General features: G+C 41.7%; 1 protein-coding gene across 2 annotated transcripts in view; it reads right to left on the bottom strand.

Annotated features, from left to right (window-relative positions):
* Window positions 1-23043, bottom strand: part of LOC124596242 (serpin B8-like) — a 211746-nt gene that overhangs the window by 158886 nt on the left and 29817 nt on the right. For both annotated transcript variants that reach the window (XM_047135304.1, XM_047135305.1), the window contains exon 4: window positions 20174-20384. In XM_047135304.1, the coding sequence (XP_046991260.1) occupies window positions 20174-20384 (211 nt within the window). The remainder of the gene's footprint in view (window positions 1-20173; window positions 20385-23043) is intronic.

Here is a 23043-nt window from a genome sequence, read left to right as displayed (position 1 = left end):
GTTGCTCCTGGGGTATCGGCGAGGACCATTCGCAACCGTCTCCATGAAGCTGGGCTACGGTCCCGCACACCGTTAGGCCGTCGTCCGCTCACGCCCCAACATGGTGCAGCCCGCCTCCAGTGGTGTCGCGACAGGCGTGAATGGAGGGACGAATGGAGACGTGTCGTCTTCAGCGATGAGAGTCGCTTCTGCCTTGGTGCCAATGATTGTCGTATGCGTGTTTGGCGCCGTGCAGGTGAGCGCCACAACCAGGACTGCATACGACCGAGGCACACAGGGCCAACACCCGGCATCATGGTGTGGGGAGCGATCTCCTACACTGGCCGTACACCACTGCTGATCGTCGAGGGGACACTGAATAGTGCACGGTACATCCAAACCGTCATCGAACCCATCGTTCTACCATTCCTAGACCGGCAAGGGAACATGCTGTTCCAACAGGACAATGCACGTCCGCATGTATCCCGTGCCACCCAACGTGCTCTAGAAGGTGTAAGTCAACTACCCTGGCCAGCAAGATCTCCGGATCTGTCCCCCATTGAGAATGTTTGGGACTGGATGAAGCGTCGTCTCACGCGGTCTGCACGTCCAGCACGAACGCTGGTCCAACTGAGGCGCCAGGTGGAAATGGCATGGCAAGCCATTCCACAGGACTACATCCAGCATCTCTACGATCGTCTCCATGGGAGAATAGCAGCCTGCATTGCTGCGAAAGGTGGATATACACTGTACTAGTGCTGACATTGTGCATGCTCTGTTGCCTGTGTCTATGTGCCTGTGGTTCTGTCAGTGTGATCATGTGATGTATCTGACCCCAGGAATGTGTCAATAAAGTTTCCCCTTCCTGGGACAATGAATTCACGGTGTTCTTATTTCAATTTCCAGGAGTGTATATTTCTGGTCATCTCATGTAAACTGTTGTTAAAACATTTGTCATTAATATCCACTGAGGCGTATCCATACTGTAATACACTATCCTATTTATCCTAACTATGAATCATAGTCAGAGAGAGCATTTATTTATTTATTTATTGGGTCCTTTGATCATATGTAGTACAGTGTACAGGATGATATTGGACTTATTACTAAGTTCAAAATGATACATATTTAAATAATCATTTTTCAACATGCTACTAATTTCAATAGTTGTAGTTCTTACAATGATACAATGTTACAAATTACAGTAGCTTTAGTTCTTAACAGTTATTCTGGTCCAAGTATTCCTTTACTGAGTAGAAACAGTGGTACTGTAGATATTCTCTGACAGATCTTTCAAAAGCACTAATATTTTGTAAGCATTTTATACTATTTGATAGTCTATTATAGAGTTTAATACCCAGATAGCATGTACCTTTCTGATACAAACTGGTACTGGCTGGGGGTACATGCAAGTTATATTTTATTTGAGTATTATAATCATGTATATTTTTCTTTTTAAAGTATTATCATCATTTCCAATCATATACTTTTTTATGTACATTAGTGTGTCAACAATAAACATACACGGTAGAGGTAGTATATTCAGTGCTTTAAATATTGGTTTGCGGGACTGTCGAGCACCACTCCCTGTCATAATCCTAATGGCTCTTTTTTGTATTCTGAAAGTCCCTTGAGCTGCTGGGGAATTTCCCCAGAATATGAGTCCATACTTGAGATGGGCATTGAAGTATGCAGAATAGGCACATAATAGTGCCTGTTCATTTATGCATCGTTTGAGAACCCTAAGAAGATAACAGCCCGTGCTCAGCTTGGCATTAATTTGTTCTATGTGTTTGTCCCATTTTAAGTCTCTTTGCATCCAGATGCCGAGAAATTTTGTAGCCTCATCATTTGCAATAGGGTGTTGATTGATTTTTATTTCTGGATATATCAATGTGGTGTTTTGGTGGTTATGGAAATTTAAGGCTACTGTTTTGTTGTAGTTTATTATTTGTTACTGTGTGCACAGTTATTTTCTTGCTTTGAGCTTCACCAAAGGAAACATTATCAAATAGGGCCCTAACTGTCTTTATCCACCCATGTTGTAAATTTAGTTAACTGAGGTCAAACTAAACAATCCAAATAAGGCTTCCAGATCATTCTTCCTATCAGAACCCTTTTAGAAAATCTGCAATGAAGTCACCACAGACTATTAACTGCTTGCTGCTGTCTGACACCTAGCATAGTAAGGTATCCATATTCCTCATAAACAGTTAAGAATTGTCCAATGGGGTTCTATAAACAGTTACAACTAAAAGAGAACTATTTTTCAGTATTAATTCACAAGCACACACTTCTATGTGCTGAACACTACAAAATTTACCTGGCTCATTTTTTGAACTTTTGTTCTGTCTTAATATATGTAACAACTCCCCCTTTTAGTTCTGCATGATTAAGATGCTAGAGTGTAAGATTTTAAATGTAACTTATCTAACCCCATGGGCATGTGATTCTCAGATAAATACAGGATGTCTATCCTTTCAGAGCTCTCTAAATTCTCCATACAAGAAGCTCTTCTGCCAGGTTACTCAATCCTTAAACAGTCTGAAGAAATAAGCTCACCTTATTTTTCAATTCATTCTTTGTTGGGCTCTTCTGTTGTTTTGAGTTCTTTCAAAACAGGGTGTCTGAATCGTGATTCTAGCTTAAAAATGGTACTTCCCTCACCAGTAAACAAAGTGATCTTGCTTTGTATGATGGTGGCCTCCCATACATTTTCTGCAGAAAGTTCAGCCAACCTACCTTTCCCTCTCCTACTCAGGTGTAGGCCATGTCTAGAATACCCCCATACTCCAATCTCATGAGGTGCCTTCAATAGGTAATGCAACACATGCTTTTCTCAGCCAATTTCATTTGAAAAAATGTGTAATTTGTTGTGGGATATCACAGAATACTCCCACTTTGGCCCCTATAGTTAGTTGAAGTTCCATTAGGTGGTGGTGCTTTATTAGCCTTCAAAATGGCATCTGTCACAGAGGAGGGTTCCAGGCAGAGAGCTGTCATTGGATTTTTTTGGTGGAAAACCAGAGCATCACAGATATTCATATGCACTTTCAGAACGTCTATGGAGAACTGGCAGTGAACAAAAGCACAGTGAGTTGTTGGGTGAGGTGTCCGTCATCATCGCAACAGGGTGGCACAAACCGGTCCAGTCTTCCATGTGCCAGCAGGCCACACAAAGCTGACTCCTGCAACAATTTCAGCATGTTTATCACCACAAAAATGCAAAAGGATTTCTCCTTCTCCTTGGCAACACAAAGCCTCACACAAGTCTGTGCACCCAAGAGGAGTTCACAAACTTCATTCAACTGTTCTTCCTCATCCTCACTACAGCCCAGATTTCATCCATTCAATCTGTTTGGCTCAATGAAGGAAGCACTTCATGGGAGACAGTATGTGGATTATTAGAAGGTTATTGGTGTTGAACAGCAGACTGGTACAATGTGAGCTTACATGCCTTCCCAATAAGATGGTTGAGGCCATCGAATTGAACAAAGATTATGCAGAGAAATAGGGGTTTGTAGCCAAAAGCAATGGGAATAATATGATGTATTGTGATCCTGAATAAAACCAAAATGCTTTCACAAAAAAAATATGTTACACTATTTATGTAATGCTTCTTTTACACTACTGCCCATTAAAATTGCTACACCACGAAGATGACGTGCTACAGACGCAAAATTTAACCGACAGGAAAAAGACGCAGAGATATGCAAATGATTAGCTTTTCAGAGCATACACACAAGGTTGGCGCCGATGGCGACACCTAGAATGTGCTGACATGAGGAAAGTTTCCAACCGATTTCTCATACACAAGCAGCAGTTGACCAGCGTTGCCTGGTGAAACGTTGTTGTGATGCCTTGTGTAAGGAGGAGAAATGCGTACCATCACATTTCCGACTTCGATAAAGGTTGGATTGTAGCCTATCGCGATTGCAGTTTATCATACCGTGACATTGCTGCTCGCGTTGGTCAAGATCCAATGACTGTTAGCAGAATATGGAATCGGTGGGTTCAAGAGGGTAATACGGAACGCCGTGCTGGATCCCAATGGCCTCGTATCACTAGCAGTCGAAATGACAGGCACCTTATCAGCATGGCTGTAACGGATTGTGCAGCCACGTCTCGATCCCTGAGTCAACAGATGGGGACGTTTGCAAGACAACAACCATCTGCACGAACAGTTCGACGACATTTGCAACAGCATGGACTATCAGCTCGGAGACCATGGCTGTAGTACCCTTGATGCTGCATCACAGAAAGGAGCACCTGCGATGGTGTACCCAACAACAAATCTGGGTGCATGAATGGCAAAACGTCATTTTCTCAGATGAATCCAGGTTCTGTTTTCAGCATCATGACGGTCGCATCCATATTTGATGACATCGCGGTGAATGCACATAGGAAGCGTGTATTCATCATCGCCATACTGGCGTATCACCCGGCATGATGGTATGGGGTGCCATTGGTTACACGTCTCGGTCACCTCTTGTTCACATTGACGGCACTTTGAGCAGTGGATGTTACATTTCAGATGTGTTACGACCCGTGGCTCTACCCTTCATTCAATCCCTGCAAAACCCTACATTTCAGCAGGATAATGCAAGATCACATGTTGCAGGTCATGTACGGGCCTTTTTGGATACACAAAATGTTTGACTGCTGTCCTGGCCAGCACATTCTCCAGATCTCTCACCAATTAAAAACGTCTGGTAAATGGTGGCCAAGCAACTCGCTCGTCACAATATGCCAGTCACTACTCTTGATGAACTGTGGTATTGATTTCTCAGGATCTATGCACCCAAACTGTGTGAAAATGTAATCACATGTCAGTTCTAGTATAATATATTTGTCCAATGAATAGCCATTTATCATCTGCATTTCTTCTTGGTGTAGCAATTTTAATGGCCAGTAGTGTAACAAGAAGCACTGCACTCATATGAGTTTTCATTTCAGTTAGCAGCAGCCTGCTCAACTCAGTGTTTACATGGCTCACAGAAGTGTTAACCTAGGGCTGGACTGACACTGTAGATCCTCCACAAAGCTTGCATCCTGTGTCTATGCCTTTTCTTGCTAACTGATAACTCGGTGGTAATCTTACCAATGTAGAAGCATGAACAATGTTTATATATCAGCTTGTACAAGATATATGTCATTTCACAGGTGGCTTTTCCCATGAGTTTGTATGTTTTGCCAGTTACAGGGCTGGTGTAGGTGATGGTAGGAGGATGCATTGGGCAAGTCTTACAGTGGGGAGAAAACTCTCCAGTCAGTACACCACCATTCTCCCCTCAGCCTTCACTGTAAGTAACTATACTACAAGCCTCGTTCAAAAGCAGATTTCCTAGGCTAGCACATCAATCCTTCAAAAAGCAACTTAGAGTGCACCTCTTGTCACTCAGTACTATCTGGATCTCCAATGTATTAATCAGCTACTTTGACAAAGCTATGATTTCCTAGAATCATGCCCTGAAACAAGATGTCCATTCCGTTTGATATTTTGCCAACCACACCTAGATTAGGTTTTGCCGCCCCCCCCCCTCCCCCCCCCCCCCCCCAAATCACTGCATTATCCTGGTCAGACACTATGCTCCTTCTGCACCCACTTCCTTACCATATGGTTCCTACCCCTGTGACCACCCCCGCACCCCTGCTTAAGACTTGCCTGATGCATCCTCCTACCACCACTTTAAGCTAGCCCAGGCGCGTTTCGTCACAGGGTTACTTGGTAACCGTGATAGCGTTACGGAGATGTTTAGCAAACTCAAGTGGCAGACTCTGCAAGAGAGGCGCTCTGCATCGCGGTGTAGCTTGCTCGCCAGGTTTCGAGAGGGTGCATTTCTGGATGAGGTATCGAATATATTGCTTCCTCCTACTTATACCTCCCGAGGCTTTCAGACAGTCGTTCTTCCCGCGAACCATACACGACTGGAACAGAAAAGGGAGGTAATGACCATGGCACGTAAAGTGCCCTCCGCCACACACCGTTGGGTGGCTTGCGGAGTATAAATGTAGATGTAGATGTAGAACTGATGAAATGTACACTTTCAGAGGCCGAGCCACCTGTGAAAAATACATGACATGTGTGCAAACACTGTTCAGGCTACTACTTTGGTATGACTGTACACAAAATCCTGTTGCAAAGCACACTCACAAGTCAGTCATGATCTTGGTGCCTGTTTCGCCACAGGTGCCCTCCAGATACTCTCTCCTGACAGCAGTTTCTCAGAACTCCACAGGTGGGCACTGGCATAACATGTGCTTGGCTCCCCCCGCTTACATGGCCCAAATCTACATTAATTTCTATGGTCTCAGCATTTCTTTCCCATAACTACTCCTTTCCTTCACTCTGTTTTATTTCTTTTATTTTCCAACCTGTCTATATCTGCCCCCACCCCCCGCACCTCCTCCACCTGTCTACCATGTATAGCACACATAGTTGCCTGCTCTTATTGGCTCTTGCACAGCATTTTTTTCAGAAATCTGTCTCTTGCTTATTACCTACCTTACCCTTTCAAATTCTCAGATATTCATATCTCACCCACTATAGGCTCCAGTAATAAGTCTTTCCTTCTAATCCCATCCAGAATGTTTCCCATTATCCAGTTTTCCAGGTGACTTTTCCATAATCCTCCCCATTCCCATTACCTATACCTCACAAGTCCTGTTCCTACATCCCTCTTCTTTTCCCTTCAGCCCCTCTGCCAGGAGGAGGAGCCACTGACTCTGAAAGCTTGCACACGTCCATATCTTTTATATGTGTTTTCTCTCAATGCCATTTGGGAGTAGTTTCTTTTACCTATCCATATTATATTAAATTTTAAAACACTGATTATTTCCTAGAACACCCAACAATGTCCTTAATGAGCAGACAGAGTTGCAAAGTAAGGTGTGTACAAAGAATTGTAACATTGTTTCAAGTTCATATTAGAGTTTTTTCCAGTGTCCCATTTGATATAGATGTACACACTATGTATATATATTTCCTACTTGACAAACATGTCATTTGATATAGACGTACACAATATACATAACGGGTATGTCTAAAATCTCCTGTAGATATTTATACTCTAATTATAATCATGTCTATGTGGTCACAAAAGGATCCATTCTATGTGTTCCCTCTGTGATACACAGGTTGTTGTGTGTCTGTGTTACAGCTGTCAAATGTTAAATGACCACTTTTCTTGGTCATACTGGGACACTAATGTCACTAGATGAAAACAAGGGATTGTGGTCAGAGCAAAGAGTCTAATAATAGCTGTGATATATATATTGAATAGCACACTTGGACAAATAGTATATAAGGGTACAATATATACACTAAATAAGAGGACATAAAACTGATGTTAACTGTCAGGTAAACTTAGATTCCTACTGTAATGTATACAAAATGCTCTCATTTATGAACACTGATGTGCAGTCATTTATTTGTTTGTCCTCTGTATCAGATGCCACTGGTAATGCACTATATGGTGGAATATCATTCTGGCAGTGAAATATTTTTGCATGCAGCTCACAGTGTACAGTGAGATGACTTTTAACAAACACTTAAAAGCTTCAGAGCACTGAGTGTACGAGATTTAAACTTTTGTTACAGTAGCCACTGAAGGCTTCGTACATTGCCCTCTTGATACCCAAATATGTTCATTTAGTATTTCTCTGTGCCTTATGCTCCACTGTACAGCTATTACACAATACACTCCAATTCCTAATACGTTTCTGTACAGTGAGTGTATACTGTAGAGGTTCCATTCCACCCTGAACTGTTCTCCTAGCTACATATCTATCAAGTTGCTCCACAGTAATGATCTGCAGTTAGCCAAGCATAAAGTGATTGGAGTATATCACCCACCAAATGCAGATGTAATGTGTTTTATGGATATATTTAGTATGGTAGTTGGCCAGACTGGTCCTAATGACCCTACTACATTTGGTGATTTTAACACAGATGCAAATTCCAATTGTACAATAAATCTGAAGCTCACTGAGATGTTAATTTTGTATAGTCTTGCAGAGTAGCTCAGACACTAGTGTAATGGACACATGCTCCACTAGAATAGATTATGCTGTAATCAACACAAATACTATAGATTTTTAAAGATACGGTAAATTATAGTAGCCTACATTTTCATTACTCTGACCAATTTTGCCAGGTAACAGAGATCATAAATTCAGTTGCGCTAAAAATAATGAAGGTTGTTCTGTAGAAACAAACTCCGAATATATTAAATATTTACACCTTTAACTATAAAATGGAAGAGAAGGAATGAGACTTTATATACCAGGTGAAAGGGCATGACAACAAATGGAATGAGTTCTATTCAAACCTGTTGAGATATTATTGCTATTGCTGCCCTGCCAGAGAAACCCAAAATGTAATTAAGCATTGCCAAGATGGATGAAATTCTAGACTGAAGCTCCCATCAAGTCTGAGTAGGCTCAGGGACAGAATACATAATCTAAACCTGCTTTATAAAGCTACTATTATTCTACAAATTTTTAAGGAAAAGTACAGTCAGGCAAAGAAAACTTTTAAAACTGATATTACTGACCTCAGGAAGCAGATTAACAGCAAAGCAACAGAGTTCTCTGGTAATATAAGTAAAGTATCCTAGGAGTTAGCTGACAAATACCATAAAGATCATAAGATGACAAACATGGAAGTTTTTAGAATAAGACATCATGGTAATATTGTAAAAAGTCCAAATATTGTATGTCAGACAATGGAAAATCCAGGCTGGAATGTAACAATATTATGAAAAGCATAGATGCTACTCACCATATAGTGGAGATTCTGAGTTGCAGATAGACACACAAAAAAACTGTCACAAAATAGGCTTTTGACAAACAAGACCTTTATCAAAAACAGATCTCTCTCTCTCTCTCTCTCTCTCTCTCTCTCTCTCTCTCTCTCTCTCTCTCACACACACACACACACACACACATGCACAACTGCCAGAGACTGTGGTCATGTGCGTTGACTTGCATTTGCATGAGAGAGTGAGAGAGAGAGAGAGAGAGAGAGAGAGAGAGAGAGAGAGAGAGAGAGAGTGTTTGTGTTTCTGTTGTCTATGTTTGATAAAGGCCTTGTTGGTAGAAATCTTATTTTGTAACAGTCTTTTTGTTGTGTCTATCTGTGACTCAGCATCTCTGCTATATGGTAAGTAGCAACTATCCTTTTCATAACACAAATACTATATGTATATAACAATGAAAATAATAAATCTATAATTTAATACTAATCTATAATTAAAAACTATATGTAACATTTTAATAACTATTTCACTACTCCCATTGGCCAAGAAATGTGGCACCATGTCACCTCACTCAATGTACTGTGTTTAAATTTACAGAGGTGAATGAGTGGAAGTTCACAAATTAATACTTACGCTAAAGAAAAAATTGTTCATCTGGATGGGATAGCACATCCAGTGCAGTTACTAAGGTGTGCTTAAAAGAAGTCTCAAAACCTTTTACATACCTGACAAATAGCAGCAGTAGAGACAATATGTATCCAGTTGTTCTAAAAATGAGTGTTGTGAATAAAAAAGCGGGTAAGGAAGATGTCTGTAACTATAAACAAATATCACTTATTCCCACCTTTAGTAAGATATTCAAAAGTATTGTCCTGTCCCAGCTTAGTACCTTTTTCACAAAAAACAAAGTGGTTATACACTGAAGTGCCAAAGAAACTGGTATAGGTGTGAGCATTCAAATATGGAGATACGTAAACAGGCAGAATAAAGCACTGCAGTCTGTAATTTCTATATAAGACAACAAGTGTCCGGTGCAGTTTTTAGATCAGTTACTGCTGATACAATGGCTGGTTATCAAGATTTAAGCGAGTTTCAATGTGGTGTTATAGTTGACGCATGAGCAGTGGGACACAGCATCTCAGAGGTAGCAATGAAGTGGAGATTTTCCCTACGACCATTCCAGGAGTGTACCATGAATGTAAGGAATCTGATAAAACATCAAATCTGTGACATTGCAACAGCCGGAAAAAGATCCTGCAAGAATGGGACCAATGATGACTGAAGAGAATTGTTCAGTGTGACAGAAGTGCAAGTCTTCAGCAAATTGCTGCAGAATTCAATGCTGGGCCATCAACAAGTGCCAGTGTGCAAAACATTCAATGAAACATCATCAATATGGGGTTTTGGAGCCGAAGGCCCACTCATGTACCCTTGATGACTGCATGACACAAAGCTTTACACCTTGCCTGGGATCGTCAACACCAACATTGGACTGTTGATGACTGGAAACATGTTGCCTGATTGGACAAGTCTCATTTCAAATTGTATTGAGCAGATGGACATGTACAGATATGGAGACAACCTCTTGAATCCATGGACCCTGCATGTCAGCATGGGACAGTTCAAGTTGGTGGGGGCTCTGTAATGGTGAGAGGTGTTTGCAGTTGGAGTGATATGGGACCCCTGATATGTCTAGATACAACTCTGACAGGTGACACATACGAAAGCATCCTCTCTGATCATCTGTAGGGATAATTTCATGTGAAATCAACCAGTGGCCATTGCCCTTATGTCACAGATTTTTCTGAAAATTTGGGGTAAGAATGTACATAATGAGTGAGGATTATAATATTTTTTGACCAAAATTGTAATTAGGAGACAATTTTGAAATGTGGGCCCCTTCTACCAACTGGCGTTGAGAAACTAAGTGCCTTGTAAATTTGCAACCACTATAACTTTTTTTATTTATGAATCAATTTTATTCAATTTGGTGTCAGTCGAAAGTAAAAGAATAGAGCTATAATAAAAAATTATTAAAGTGCTGTGTCTAAGCAACAAATGTTTGAAAATTTGTAATTAACGTAATTTCTCACCAATTTTTTTTCCCCTAAGGTAAGTCTTTCCGCTCCCAGGATTGGAATGACTCCTTACCCTCTCCCTATAAAACCCACATCCTTTCTTCTTTCCCTCTCCTTCCCTCTTTCCTGATGAAGCAACCTTGGGTTGCGAAAGCTTGAAATTTGTGTGAGTGTTTGTGTGCTTTTTATTGTGTCTATCTACCAGCGCTTTCTCGTTTGGTAAGTCACACCGTGAATTCATTGTCCCAGGAAGGGGAAACTTTATTGACACATTCCTGGGGTCAGATACATCACATGATCACATTGACAGAACCACAGGCGCATAGACACAGGCAACAGAGCATGCACAGTGTCGGCACTAGTACAGTGTATATCCACCTTTTGCAGCAATGCAGGCTGCTATTCTCCCATGGAGACGATCGTAGAGATGCTGGATGTAGTCCTGTGGAACGGCTTGCCATGCCATTTCCACCTGGCGCCTCAGTTGGACCAGCGTTCGTGCTGGACGTGCAGACCGCGTGAGACGACGCTTCATCCAGTCCCAAACATGCTCAATGGGGGACAGATCCGGAGATCTTGCTGGCCAGGGTAGTTGACTTACACCTTCTAGAGCACGTTGGGTGGCACGGGATACATGCGGACGTGCATTGTCCTGTTGGAACAGCAAGTTCCCTTGCCGGTCTAGGAATGGTAGAACGATGGGTTCGATGACGGTTTGGATGTACCGTGCACTATTCAGTGTCCCCTCGACGATCACCAGTGGCGTACGGCCAGTGTAGGAGATCGCTCCCCACACCATGATGCCGGGTGTTGGCCCTGTGTGCCTCGGTCGTATGCAGTCCTGATTGTGGCGCTCACCTGCACAGTGCCAAACACGCATACGACCATCATTGGCACCAAGGCAGAAGCGACTCTCATCGCTGAAGACGACACGTCTCCATTCGTCCCTCCATTCACGCCTGTCGCGACACCACTGGAGGCGGGCTGCACGATGTTGGGGCGTGAGCGGAAGACGGCCTAACGGTGTGCGGGACCGTAGCCCAGCTTCATGGAGACGGTTGCGAATGGTCCTCGCCGATACCCCAGGAGCAACAGTGTCCCTAGTTTGCTGGGAAGTGGCGGTGCGGTCCCCTACGGCACTGCGTAGGATCCTACGGTCTTGGCGTGCATCCGTGCGTCGCTGCGGTCCGGTCCCAGGTCGACGGGCACGTGCACCTTCCGCCAACCACTGGCGACAACATCGATGTACTGTGGAGACCTCACGCCCCACGTGTTGAGCAATTCGGCGGTACGTCCACCCGGCCTCCCGCATGCCCACTATACGCCCACGCTCAAAGTCCGTCAACTGCACATACGGTTCACGTCCACGCTGTCGCGGCATGCTACCAGTGTTAAAGACTGCGATGGAGCTCCGTATGCCATGACAAACTGGCTGACACTGACGGCGGCGGTGCACAAATGCTGCGCAGCTAGCGCCATTCGACGGCCAACACCGCGGTTCCTGGTGTGTCCGCTGTGCCGTGTGTGTGACCATTGCTTGTACAGCCCTCTCGCAGTGTCCGGAGCAAGTATGGTGGGTGTGACACACCGGTGTCAATGTGTCCTTTTTTCCATTTCCAGGAGTGTATATATAATAGATGGAAACATTCCACGTGGGAAAAATATATCTAAAAACAAAGATGATGTGACTTACCAAACGAAAGTGCTGGCAGGTTGATAGACACAAACATACACACAAAATTCAAGCTTTCGCAACCAACGGTTGCTTAATCAGGAAAGAGGGAAGGAGAGGGAAAGACAAAAGGATGTGGGTTTTAAGGGAGAGGGTAAGGAGTCATTCCAATCCCTGGAGCAGAAAGACTTACCTTAGGGGGAAAAAAGGACAGGCATACATTCGCATACACACACATATCCATCCGCACATACACAGACACAAGCAGACATTTGTAAAGGCAAAGAGTTTGGGCAGAGATGTCAGTCAAGGCGGAAGTACAAAGGCAAAGATGTTGTTGAATGACAGGTGAGGTATAAGTGGTGGCAACTTGAAATTAGCGGAGGTTGAGGCCTGGCGGGTAACGAGAAGAGAGGATATACTGAAGGACAAGTTCCAATCTCCGGAGTACTGTTCCATTATGACAGCTGCCACCCATTTCACATCAAACGGTCCCTTCCCTACAGCCTAGGTCTTCATGGCAAACGAATCTGCTCCAGTCCAGAATCCATGAACCATTACACCAACAACCTGAAAACTGCTTTCGCATCCCGCAACTACCCTCCAGATCTGTTACAGAAGCAAATAACCAGAGCCACTTCCACATCCCCTCAAACCCAGAACCTCCCACAGAAGAACCCCAAAAGTGCCCCACTTGTGACAGGATACTTTCCGGGACTGGATCAGACTCTGAATGTGGCTCTCCAGCAGGGATACGACTTCCTCAAATCCTGCCCCGAAATGAGATCCATCCTTCATGAAATCCTCCCCACTCCACCAAGAGTGTCTATTGCGCGTCCACCTAACCTTCGTAACCTCTTAGTTCATCCCTATGAAATCCACAAACCACCTTCCCTACCCTCTGGCTCCTACCCTTGTAACCACCCCCGGTGTAAAACCTGTCCCATGCACCCTCCCACCACCACCTACTCCAGTCCTGTAACCTGGAAGGTGTACACGATCAAAGGCAGAGCCACGTGTGAAAGCACCCACGTGATTTAACAACTGACCTGCCTACACTGTGAAGCTTTCTATGTGGGAATGACCAGCAACAAACTGTTCATTCGCATGAATGGACACAGGCAGACAGTGTTTGTCGGCAATGAGGATCACCCTGTGGCTAAACATGCCTTGGTGCACGGCCAGCACATCTTGGCACAGTGTTACACCGTCCGGTTTATCTGGATACTTCCCACTAACACCAACCTGTCAGAACTCCGGAGATGGGAACTTGCCCTTCAGTGTATCCTCTCTTCTCGTTATCTGCCAGGCCTCAACCTCCGCTAATTTCAAGTTGCCGCCGCTCATACCTCACCTGTCTTTCAACAACATCTTTGCTTCTTTACTTCCGCCTCGACTGACATCTCTGCCCAAACTCTTTGCCTTTACAAATGTCTGCTTTTTTCCCCCTAAGGTAAGTCTTTCCGCTCCCAGGATTGGAAGGACTCCTTCCCCTCTCCCTTAAAACCCACATCCCTTCGTCTTTCCCTCTCCTTCCCTCTTTCCTGACGAAGCAACCATTGGTTGTGAAAGCTAGAATTTTGTGTGTATGTTTGTGTTTGTTTGTGTGCCTATTGACCTGCCAGCACTTTTGTTTGGTAAGTCACATCATCTTTTTTTTTTTAGATATATTTTTCCCACGTGGAATGTTTCCCTCTATTATATTCATATCATTAATTTGAACCCAACAATTACGTTTGTTATTGTCACTGTTGCATTTCGAAATCTTTTCTGTCGTCTTATTTTCTCTTTCTGTTTTTGCCAGTAGTTTCACTTTGTATTGACCTTCTCCTTTTTACAGTAATCTACTATACAATTTTATCCTGCCGATATATACTCAATAATACGTAATACGTAATAATACGTAATCCACTTCCAAACCATAACCAAAAAAAAATTTTTCCGCTTTCAACACTACCACTGCTATAAAATCCACCGTTTCTAGTTCACAAACAGTTCCTTTCACCTATTAAACAACCATTTCGGCTAGTTCTAATTGTTGTGGCGTAACAAGCTTGCTACGCCACACTGGGAAGGGAGCCGAAAGAAAGGCACGCGTACACACACGCCGACTGGCGTCAAGTCTGGAACAGGATAACTATTGAATGGTAGCAAGAAAAGTACGTAGCTGCTTTATACTTAACTTTTAATCTTTGTTGTATACATCGTTCTTCTTGAGACATTTATAAGATAACTCTCAAACTATGTAAGGCTAATGGCGCCTTGCTAGGTCGTAGCCATGGACTTAGCAGAAGGCTATTCTAACTGTCTCTCGGCAAATGAGAGGAAGGCTTTGTCCGTATTGTCGCTAGCAATGTCGTCGTACAACTGGGGCGAGTGCTCGTCCGTATCTCGAGACCTGCCTTGTGGTGGCGCTAGGTCTGCGATCACACAGTGGCGACACGCGGGTCCGACATGTACTAAATGGACCGCGGCCGATTTAAGGTACCACCTAGCAAGTGTGGTGTCTGGTGGCGACACCACACTAATAACTTTTGCTTTATTTCCATTTCCGTTTTTCTCACATCACTGATCATTTTTAGCCGCTTCCCACGGAATTTAACGTCATTATTTCTTCGTCAGACAATTGTTAACCTCATTTTCATAATCTGCCACCACAAAACCACTTCTTTTAATACATTTACACATAGTTTTTCCAAAATGTTCCCGAATTTCTCCACCCTTTAACGTGTTTTGGCGGCAACACAACCACCTAACCTTTATGCACGTCGTTGTCTACCAACCCAAGTTCACCACAGGATCAACACAGCCCAACTTTAACCAATACTTTTTCGCCTTTTTTCACACCAGATCTCCAGTTGCTTTCTTGTTCACCTTTATCTCTCCCCATATATTTTTATTTTCATTTTCATTTCAGCCTCATGTTACACTTTCCACCTTCTAATACCATGTCACCCTGACAACACCCCCACAACGACCCCATTAAGTTTTATTTACATTCCCTCCGCAAACATGACTTCGTCCTAGCCAGATTACACTCCCATATTTTATTTTTTCAGGCTTGTCTGACATTTGGCATTACCCCCAAAGGCCTCACACTTAAAGTTCCCATCTCTGGCTGCAACCCTTCTTTCCATCAGTCCCTATACCAGTTCCAAACTGTACAATCCATTGCCCTCACCCACCTAATCCTTCACCTACACATCAACTCAGCCAATGAACGCACCCGTCAACTTCTATCCCTAATAAAAGTCCTAAATCTTTCCTCTCCCACATCCACACCGGCTGTTCAGAGCATCCTCCTACAGGCAAACCGCAAATTAGAACAGCATGCCACCCTCCACCTTAAAAAACTATCCAACCTCCTGGTTTCCCACCTCTGGAAAGGCAACTCACTCACCCTTCACAACCTTTCCAGCAAACCTCAACCTCCTCTCATTGCACACAGACCCAGTCTCTCCCATCTACTCAAATCTCCCACTTCCAGCTCCACTCCCTCCAAAACCTCAAAATTCCAATCAACACAATCTGGAACCACAACACCCTAATTCAGTAGTTAACCTTTCCTCCAAACCTCTCTCCCAATCCGAAACCTCTGTCCTATCCAAAGGCCTCACCTTCAGTCCCACTCCCAGATTCAACCAAACAGCCCTCGTCAAAGATTTACTGTCCTACACTCATACTCTCTGCTGGAAATATCACTTTGCCATGAAGAAAAATGATCCTAATCCTACTCCTAATGATCCAACTCCCCAAGACACTATCCAAATTGAACCCTGCCTGGAACAGTTCCGTCCTCCGTCACAGCGGGACCCGCCTCCTCTTCCTCAAAATCACCCTCTCCAAACCTTCCAGGAATTTCTGACTTCCAGCCTTGCTTCTCAATCCTTCTTAAAAAACCTTAATCTACTCCCAATATCACCAATGCTGAAGCCCAAGCTATCCGTGGTCTGAAGGCTGACCGTTCCATCGTCATTCTTCCGGCGGACAAGGGTTCCACGACCGTGGTACTTGATCGTCGGGAGTATGTGACTGAGGGACTGCGTCAGCTTTCAGACAACACCACATACAAAGTTTTCCAAGGTAATCCCATTCCTGATGTCCAGGCGGAGCTTCAAGGAATCCTCAGAACCTTAGGCCCCCTACAAAACCTTTCACCTGACTCCATCAACCTCCTGACCCCACCGACACCCCGCACCCCTACCTTCTACCTTCTTCCTAAAATTCACAAACCCAATCATCCCGGCCGTCCCATTGTAGCTGGTTACCAAGCCCCCACAGAACGTATTTCTGCCTATGTAGATCAACACCTTCAACCCATTACATGCAGTCTCCCATCCTTCATCAAAGACACCAACCACTTTCTCGAACACCTGGAATCCTTACCCAGTCTGTTACCCCCGGAAACCATCCTTGTAACCATTGATGCCACTTTTTTATACACAAATATTCCACACGTCCAGGGTCTCGCTGCGATGGAGCACTTCCTTTCACGCCGATCACCTGCCACCCTACCTAAAACCTCTTTCCTCATTACCTTAGCCAGCTTCATCCTGACCCACAACGTCTTCACTTTTGAAGGCCAGACATACCAACAATTAAAGGGAACAGCCATGGGTACCAGGATGGCCCCCTCGTACGCCAACCTATTCATGGGTTGCTTAGAGGAAGCCTTCTTGGTCACCCAGGCCTGCCAACCCAAAGTTTGGTACAGATTTATTGATGACATCTTCATGATCTGGAGTCACAGTGAGGAAGAACTCCAGAATTTCCTCTCCAACCTCAACTCCTTTGGTTCCATCAGATTCACCTGGTCCTACTCCAAATCCCATGCCACTTTCCTTGACGTTGACCTCCATCTGTCCAATGGCCAGCTTCACACGTCCGTCCACATCAAACCCACCAACAAGCAACAGTACCTCCATTATAACAGCTGCCACCCATTCCACATCAAACGGTCCCTTCCCTACAGCCTAGGTCTTCGTGGCAAACGAATCTGCTCCAGTCTGGAATCCCTGAACCATTACACCAACAACCTGAAAACAGCTTTTGCATCCCGCAACTACCCTGCCGACCTGGTACAGAAGCAAATAACCAGAGCCACTTCCTCATCCCCTCAAACCCAGAACCTCCCACAGAAGAACCCCAAAAGTGCCCCACTTGTGACAGGATACTTTCCGGGACTGGATCAGACTCTGAATGTGGCTCTCCAGCAGGGATACGACTTCCTCAAATCCTGCCCTGAAATGAGATCCATCCTTCATGAAATCCTCCCCACTCCACCAAGAGTGTCTTTCCGCCGTCCACCTAACCTTCATAACCTCTTAGTTCATCCCTATGAAATCCCCAAACCACCTTTCCTGCCCTCTGGCTCCTACCCTTGTAACCACCCCCGGTGTAAAACCTGTCCCATGCACCCTCCCACTACCACCTACTCCAGTCCTGTAACCTGGAAGGTGTACACGATCAAAGGCAGAGCCACGTGTGAAAGCAGCCACGTGATTTACCAACTAACCTGCCTGCACTGTGAAGCTTTCTATGTGGGAATGACCAGCAACAAACTGTCCATTCGCATGAATGGACACAGGCAGACAGTGTTTGTTGGTAATGAGGATCACCCTGTGGCTAAACATGCCTTGGTTTTACTGTAAATCTTTCAACTCCTTTTGTTTACCTTTTGTACTTTGGTTATCATTACTGCTGAAACTACCTCAATATCAGTGAGATCAGCTTCAGCATGGGCATCCCCTAATGGGCCAGGCCTATTTTATTGCTATTAGACCCAATATTTTTGCATCATGAGTGGGCTTTCAAATTACCTGTTCTACACAGTTTTCAGAGGAGGTATTTAGTATTGTTTTGCAGGATGTCATGGCCACCAATCACAAAACTGATGCAGTTGAATTCTTTAAACATTAACTAATCCTATACCAATGAACTATATTAAAAATTAAAGCCTCAGTGTTCATTTGATTGAATTAGAAATATGAACATAACATTATGACAGACACAGTGTAAGCTAAAAAAATTACAAATTACTATAATAATTGGAATCCCTGTCTGGAACAAATTTACATTAAGTCACAAGTTATACAATGTAAAAAAGAAATCTTACAAAGTCACGCTTCTACACAGAAAAAGAACGAAAAAGAAATGTAAAAAATCAGGAAATAATGGAAAATAAAATTAGTTGTGAGGAAGGGCCTATAATGTAAAAATGTAGAGAAACAAGACTTGTACTATAACTTTGTGCAATAAGTAGCACTGTAAGCCCACATGGGCAAAGAAGTTTGGGAATTGCAAATTGATTTTGAGGATTAATCTCTAAAGCTTAAATACATTTGGTTCATGGGTTCTTATAGTAGTTAACATGTATAAATATGGAGGTGTGTAACTATGAAAGCAAACATTTTATAGCAAGTACTACTTATAAAGAATAATAGCACAGCAGTGAACACTACATGAAAAACAGAGTTCTTATGATCTAATATAATGCCTTTTCATAATAAATTTACAGCTTTTCAGTTGTATATAAATTTATTGTAACTGGTTTTAGTGCTATTACTTATCAAAATACATCAAGCATTTACATTACAGTTTTTTAAAGATTCAAAGTGACCAATGTGGGTGATATGGCAGTATCTGAAATTGTTCTTGCCAAACTCCTAGCAGTACGCAATTTCTTTAACTGCAGATTTGGGTCTTCTTTTGGTTCAGTGAGTGAATAAAAGTGAAGTGTAGCTGATTTTGATAAACTATACAAATGAAGAGATATCAGGTCCAATAGATTGCCTGACTGTCCAATGGTCTCAGCTTGACCTATCCACCTGGGAATCAGTCGCTGGAGAGTCAAAGAATTGGTTAAGACAGTGCAATGGTGTGCTACCTAATTAGAAGTGTACTGTACATGGTGTAACTGACAATTTTTGTCAATGACAATTGGTACAGTGCCTATCTTTTAAAATGATGAAGTGCTGTAAATTTCGCTCTTGCTTAAGGCGTAAAAAACAGGCAGGTGTGAATATGTTTTAAAGTCTATCACAGTTTTTCAGTTATCAGTTGAGTTATCACAGAAGATTTTGTTTTGATGAAATCATCTTCATCCAACTAAAATAACATTTCAGTAAAAATCTTTTTATGAGCCAAAGACATGTGTCTTTTAGTTCTTACATTGTTGTAAATCTGCGTAGGTATGCAAATGACATCTCATGATATGTTCCAGAGCATTTAGGAAAAGCCCAATTCAAGAGATGCTTGTCGAGTAAATTTTGCAAGACTGAAAGAAACATTTGCCTCACTTGTTGTATGACATCATCTGACAATTAAACAATTTACTTACAAAACTTTTAGTGTATGGTTGATGGTTGTCACATTCAAGGTTAGTAAAATGAGCCATTTTTGAACAACTACTGGTAGTGCTTTTAGTGATATGCTTATGCCCTTCATCACTTCATGAGTGAAAAATTGCTGTATTTTGCTAGAGAATGACAACAGAGAATGTACTGTAAGGTGTTAGTATACATTTATATACAATGTTAAAGTTTTAAAGTCTTTATTGGAGTGCCTTGTTTATAAAGGTTATAAAAGTACATCAACTAAAATTTAGTTTGTGAAACATTTGTTGAGATTTTGCACAAAGACATACTTACAATAAACTTAAAAGATAGTAAAAATAAATCTCCTACCTTCAGGCATTAAATTCGTTATCTTCTTATTTGTCTTGTTCTCCACCCATTCATTGATTATAGCTCTTGATTTCTCTGTTTCTTTGATAAAATCAACTTCCTCAGCTTCAGCTAGAAATTTTGCAGCAGATGCTCTGAATTCTTCTTTAATTGGAAAACTCACTTGTGCATAAACCTTGTTGGCTGCTTCAAGCACTGTGTCATCAGATCCCTACAATGAACATCAATTCTCTATAAAACCACAATGAACTGACGAATCAATGAATTTAAAACATGAAGTAATTTTGGAGATTTTACCAATTTTGAAACACATAAAAAACAGTGCTATTTTAATTTACTTACAAACTAGCAGAAAAGACATATCATAAATAAAAGGTGATTTGTAATGATGACAACAATGTGTAGATCATAATCAACAATTGGAAAGAGCATACACAGGACAAAGAGTTAAAATTACACAAAGCTTTTACCTGTTACAATAACAGAAATTCTTCTGCGGAACAGAAGGAGTTATCCTGGAAAAACTTTTTCACTTTTTTTTTCAACTTTTACTCTGCTGTCTGTCAGATATTTTATATCAGAGGGTAAGTTATCAAAAATTTTAGTTGTAGCATTGTGCACCCCTTTTTATGCTAAACACAACCATAATGTGGGGCAATGAACGTAAATTTTCCTTCTGGTATTGTAATTATGTACAGCATTGTTCCTTTTGAACTGCAGTGGATTATTTATGATGGACTTCATGAGGGAATATATATACTGTGGGGCAGTAGTCAGTATGCCCAACTTATTAAACAGATGTCTACAAGATTATTGTGGGTGAGTGTCCCTTATTAATCTTGAAGCACATTTTTGAGCAAAGAAGACTTTCTTTCTTAAAGAAGATTGGTGTTGTACCCTAGATGTGAAGAACTTATTATGTTGTGTCTTTTTAAAATTAGGGTGAGACTATTTGCAGACAATCAGTCAGTGATGCTTTTGAGAAGCTTGTTTCCAATTTCTTCTGTTGCTTTATGTCTGCTGGGATTGATTACAATCAAGTGTCATCCACAAAAATAACTAATTTTGCTTGTTGCACATTAGACAGATGATCATTTACACATCTGAGGAACAATGGTGGGCCTAAGCTTGAGCCTTGGGAAACCTCAGATGTGATTTCTACCCAGTCAGAATCATTTCCCCAAACTACACTGGTTGAATTACTGGCTACAACTTCCTACATTGTTTTGGTTAGATATGACACTATCCAATGGTTGACTACACCATCAATTCCATAAAACTTCAGTTTAACCTGGAGATTATTGTGATTTACACAGTCAAATGGCTAGGACAGGGTGCAGAAAATACTAACCAGTGGTTTTTTTTTTATTTATTGCTTGTAAAATTTGTTGAGTGAACATATAAATGACATTCTCAGTAGAGCAACTCTTCCAGAATCCAAACTGTGTTTACTGAGGATATTATTGTTGCTCCTGTGACATACTATTTTAGATTACATCACCTTCTCAAAAATTTTGAAAAATAATGTCAGAAATGAACCAGTTTGGTAGTTATCAACATCACTCATATCATTTTTGTTAAAGGGGGATTTAATGGTGGCATATTTCAGTATATCTGGAATAATGCCCTGAGTTAGTGATGCATTACATATTTATGATAATACAGGACTTACTGTATGGAAATAAATTTTTAGTATCTTATTGGAAACCCCACAAAATCCAAATGAACTTTTATCTTTGATAGGATATATAATTTTCTTAATTTCAGGAAAGCTGGTGATACATTCACATGACTGAATTTTATGAGAGTTGTTGTGATTAACAAACAGGCAGATAGACAGGTTTATTATGTAAAATGTTCTTGGTCAACATTTTGCTTAGAAGCCATTGCAGATTCAAGATTTTCAAAAATCTTCTATTTTCTTCATCAGGAAAGCAACATCAAGTCAAAAAGAAATGTTGGGAATCTACAGATGATCTAATAGTATCAACTACGAACAAACTACACTGTTGCCAAAGATGAAACGTTAAATGTGGTATCATTATTCTCACCACAATTTGATCTCATTGCAAACTGTGTGAATCTCTACTTCCTGCATTGTCATGAGGAATTTCCTGCTACATCATGTATAAGAAAGCAAACTAATATTGTAAGATACTTTACAAAAAAACTTGAAGAATCTTGTGTAATTTTCTAGAAGTCTGTTATTGAAACATTTGTTTTCATGATCTTATTTCATAAGAGAATTGAGCAAATATGTTTATTAAACAGTAATTTTAAAATATAAGAAGTCTTTTAGTTAAATGAAGGTACATCATAATATTTTGTTAGAGTAGTGTTTTATTTTCATTTCACTGAACCTCTGGAATAAGTCTATAGATACCAAGAACTAGCACTAAAAAAAAAAAAAAAAAAAAAAAAAAAAAAATAATAATAATAATAATAATAATAATAATAAAATATAAAAAAATAATCTGGCTCTGTGGCATAAGGAATTTCGGTGCAAAAGTATATTAACATGGCCACTCTTAATACACAATCCATGGATTACCACAAACCACTATGTATTATAATGACCCACCATTTACGTCACACCAGTTTCAAATTCTTTTGCATTCAGAACAGCATCACTGGATTTTAATTCTCTTCCAGGTAAGAGTAATGGGGAAACAGAGTGCCTAGTGGATACTCTAATACACAGATGATCAAAGGAGTCAGCAAAACTTTTAACAGAAGCAGCACTGATCATCACTTTCATGTCCTCTTGTGGTGGCAAAGGCGCAGAAGGTATACAGATGTTCCCAGGTATGCGCCTGCGATAGTTTATGGCATAGTTGAGACAAAATTAACAATAATGAGTCATTTGATAA

Source organism: Schistocerca americana, chromosome 2, assembly GCF_021461395.2.
Source record: "Schistocerca americana isolate TAMUIC-IGC-003095 chromosome 2, iqSchAmer2.1, whole genome shotgun sequence".
In the NCBI taxonomy this organism is placed as follows: Eukaryota; Metazoa; Arthropoda; class Insecta; order Orthoptera; family Acrididae; genus Schistocerca; species Schistocerca americana.
Note: the sequence above shows the minus strand (reverse complement) of the source record. Positions and strands in the feature narration are given on the sequence as shown.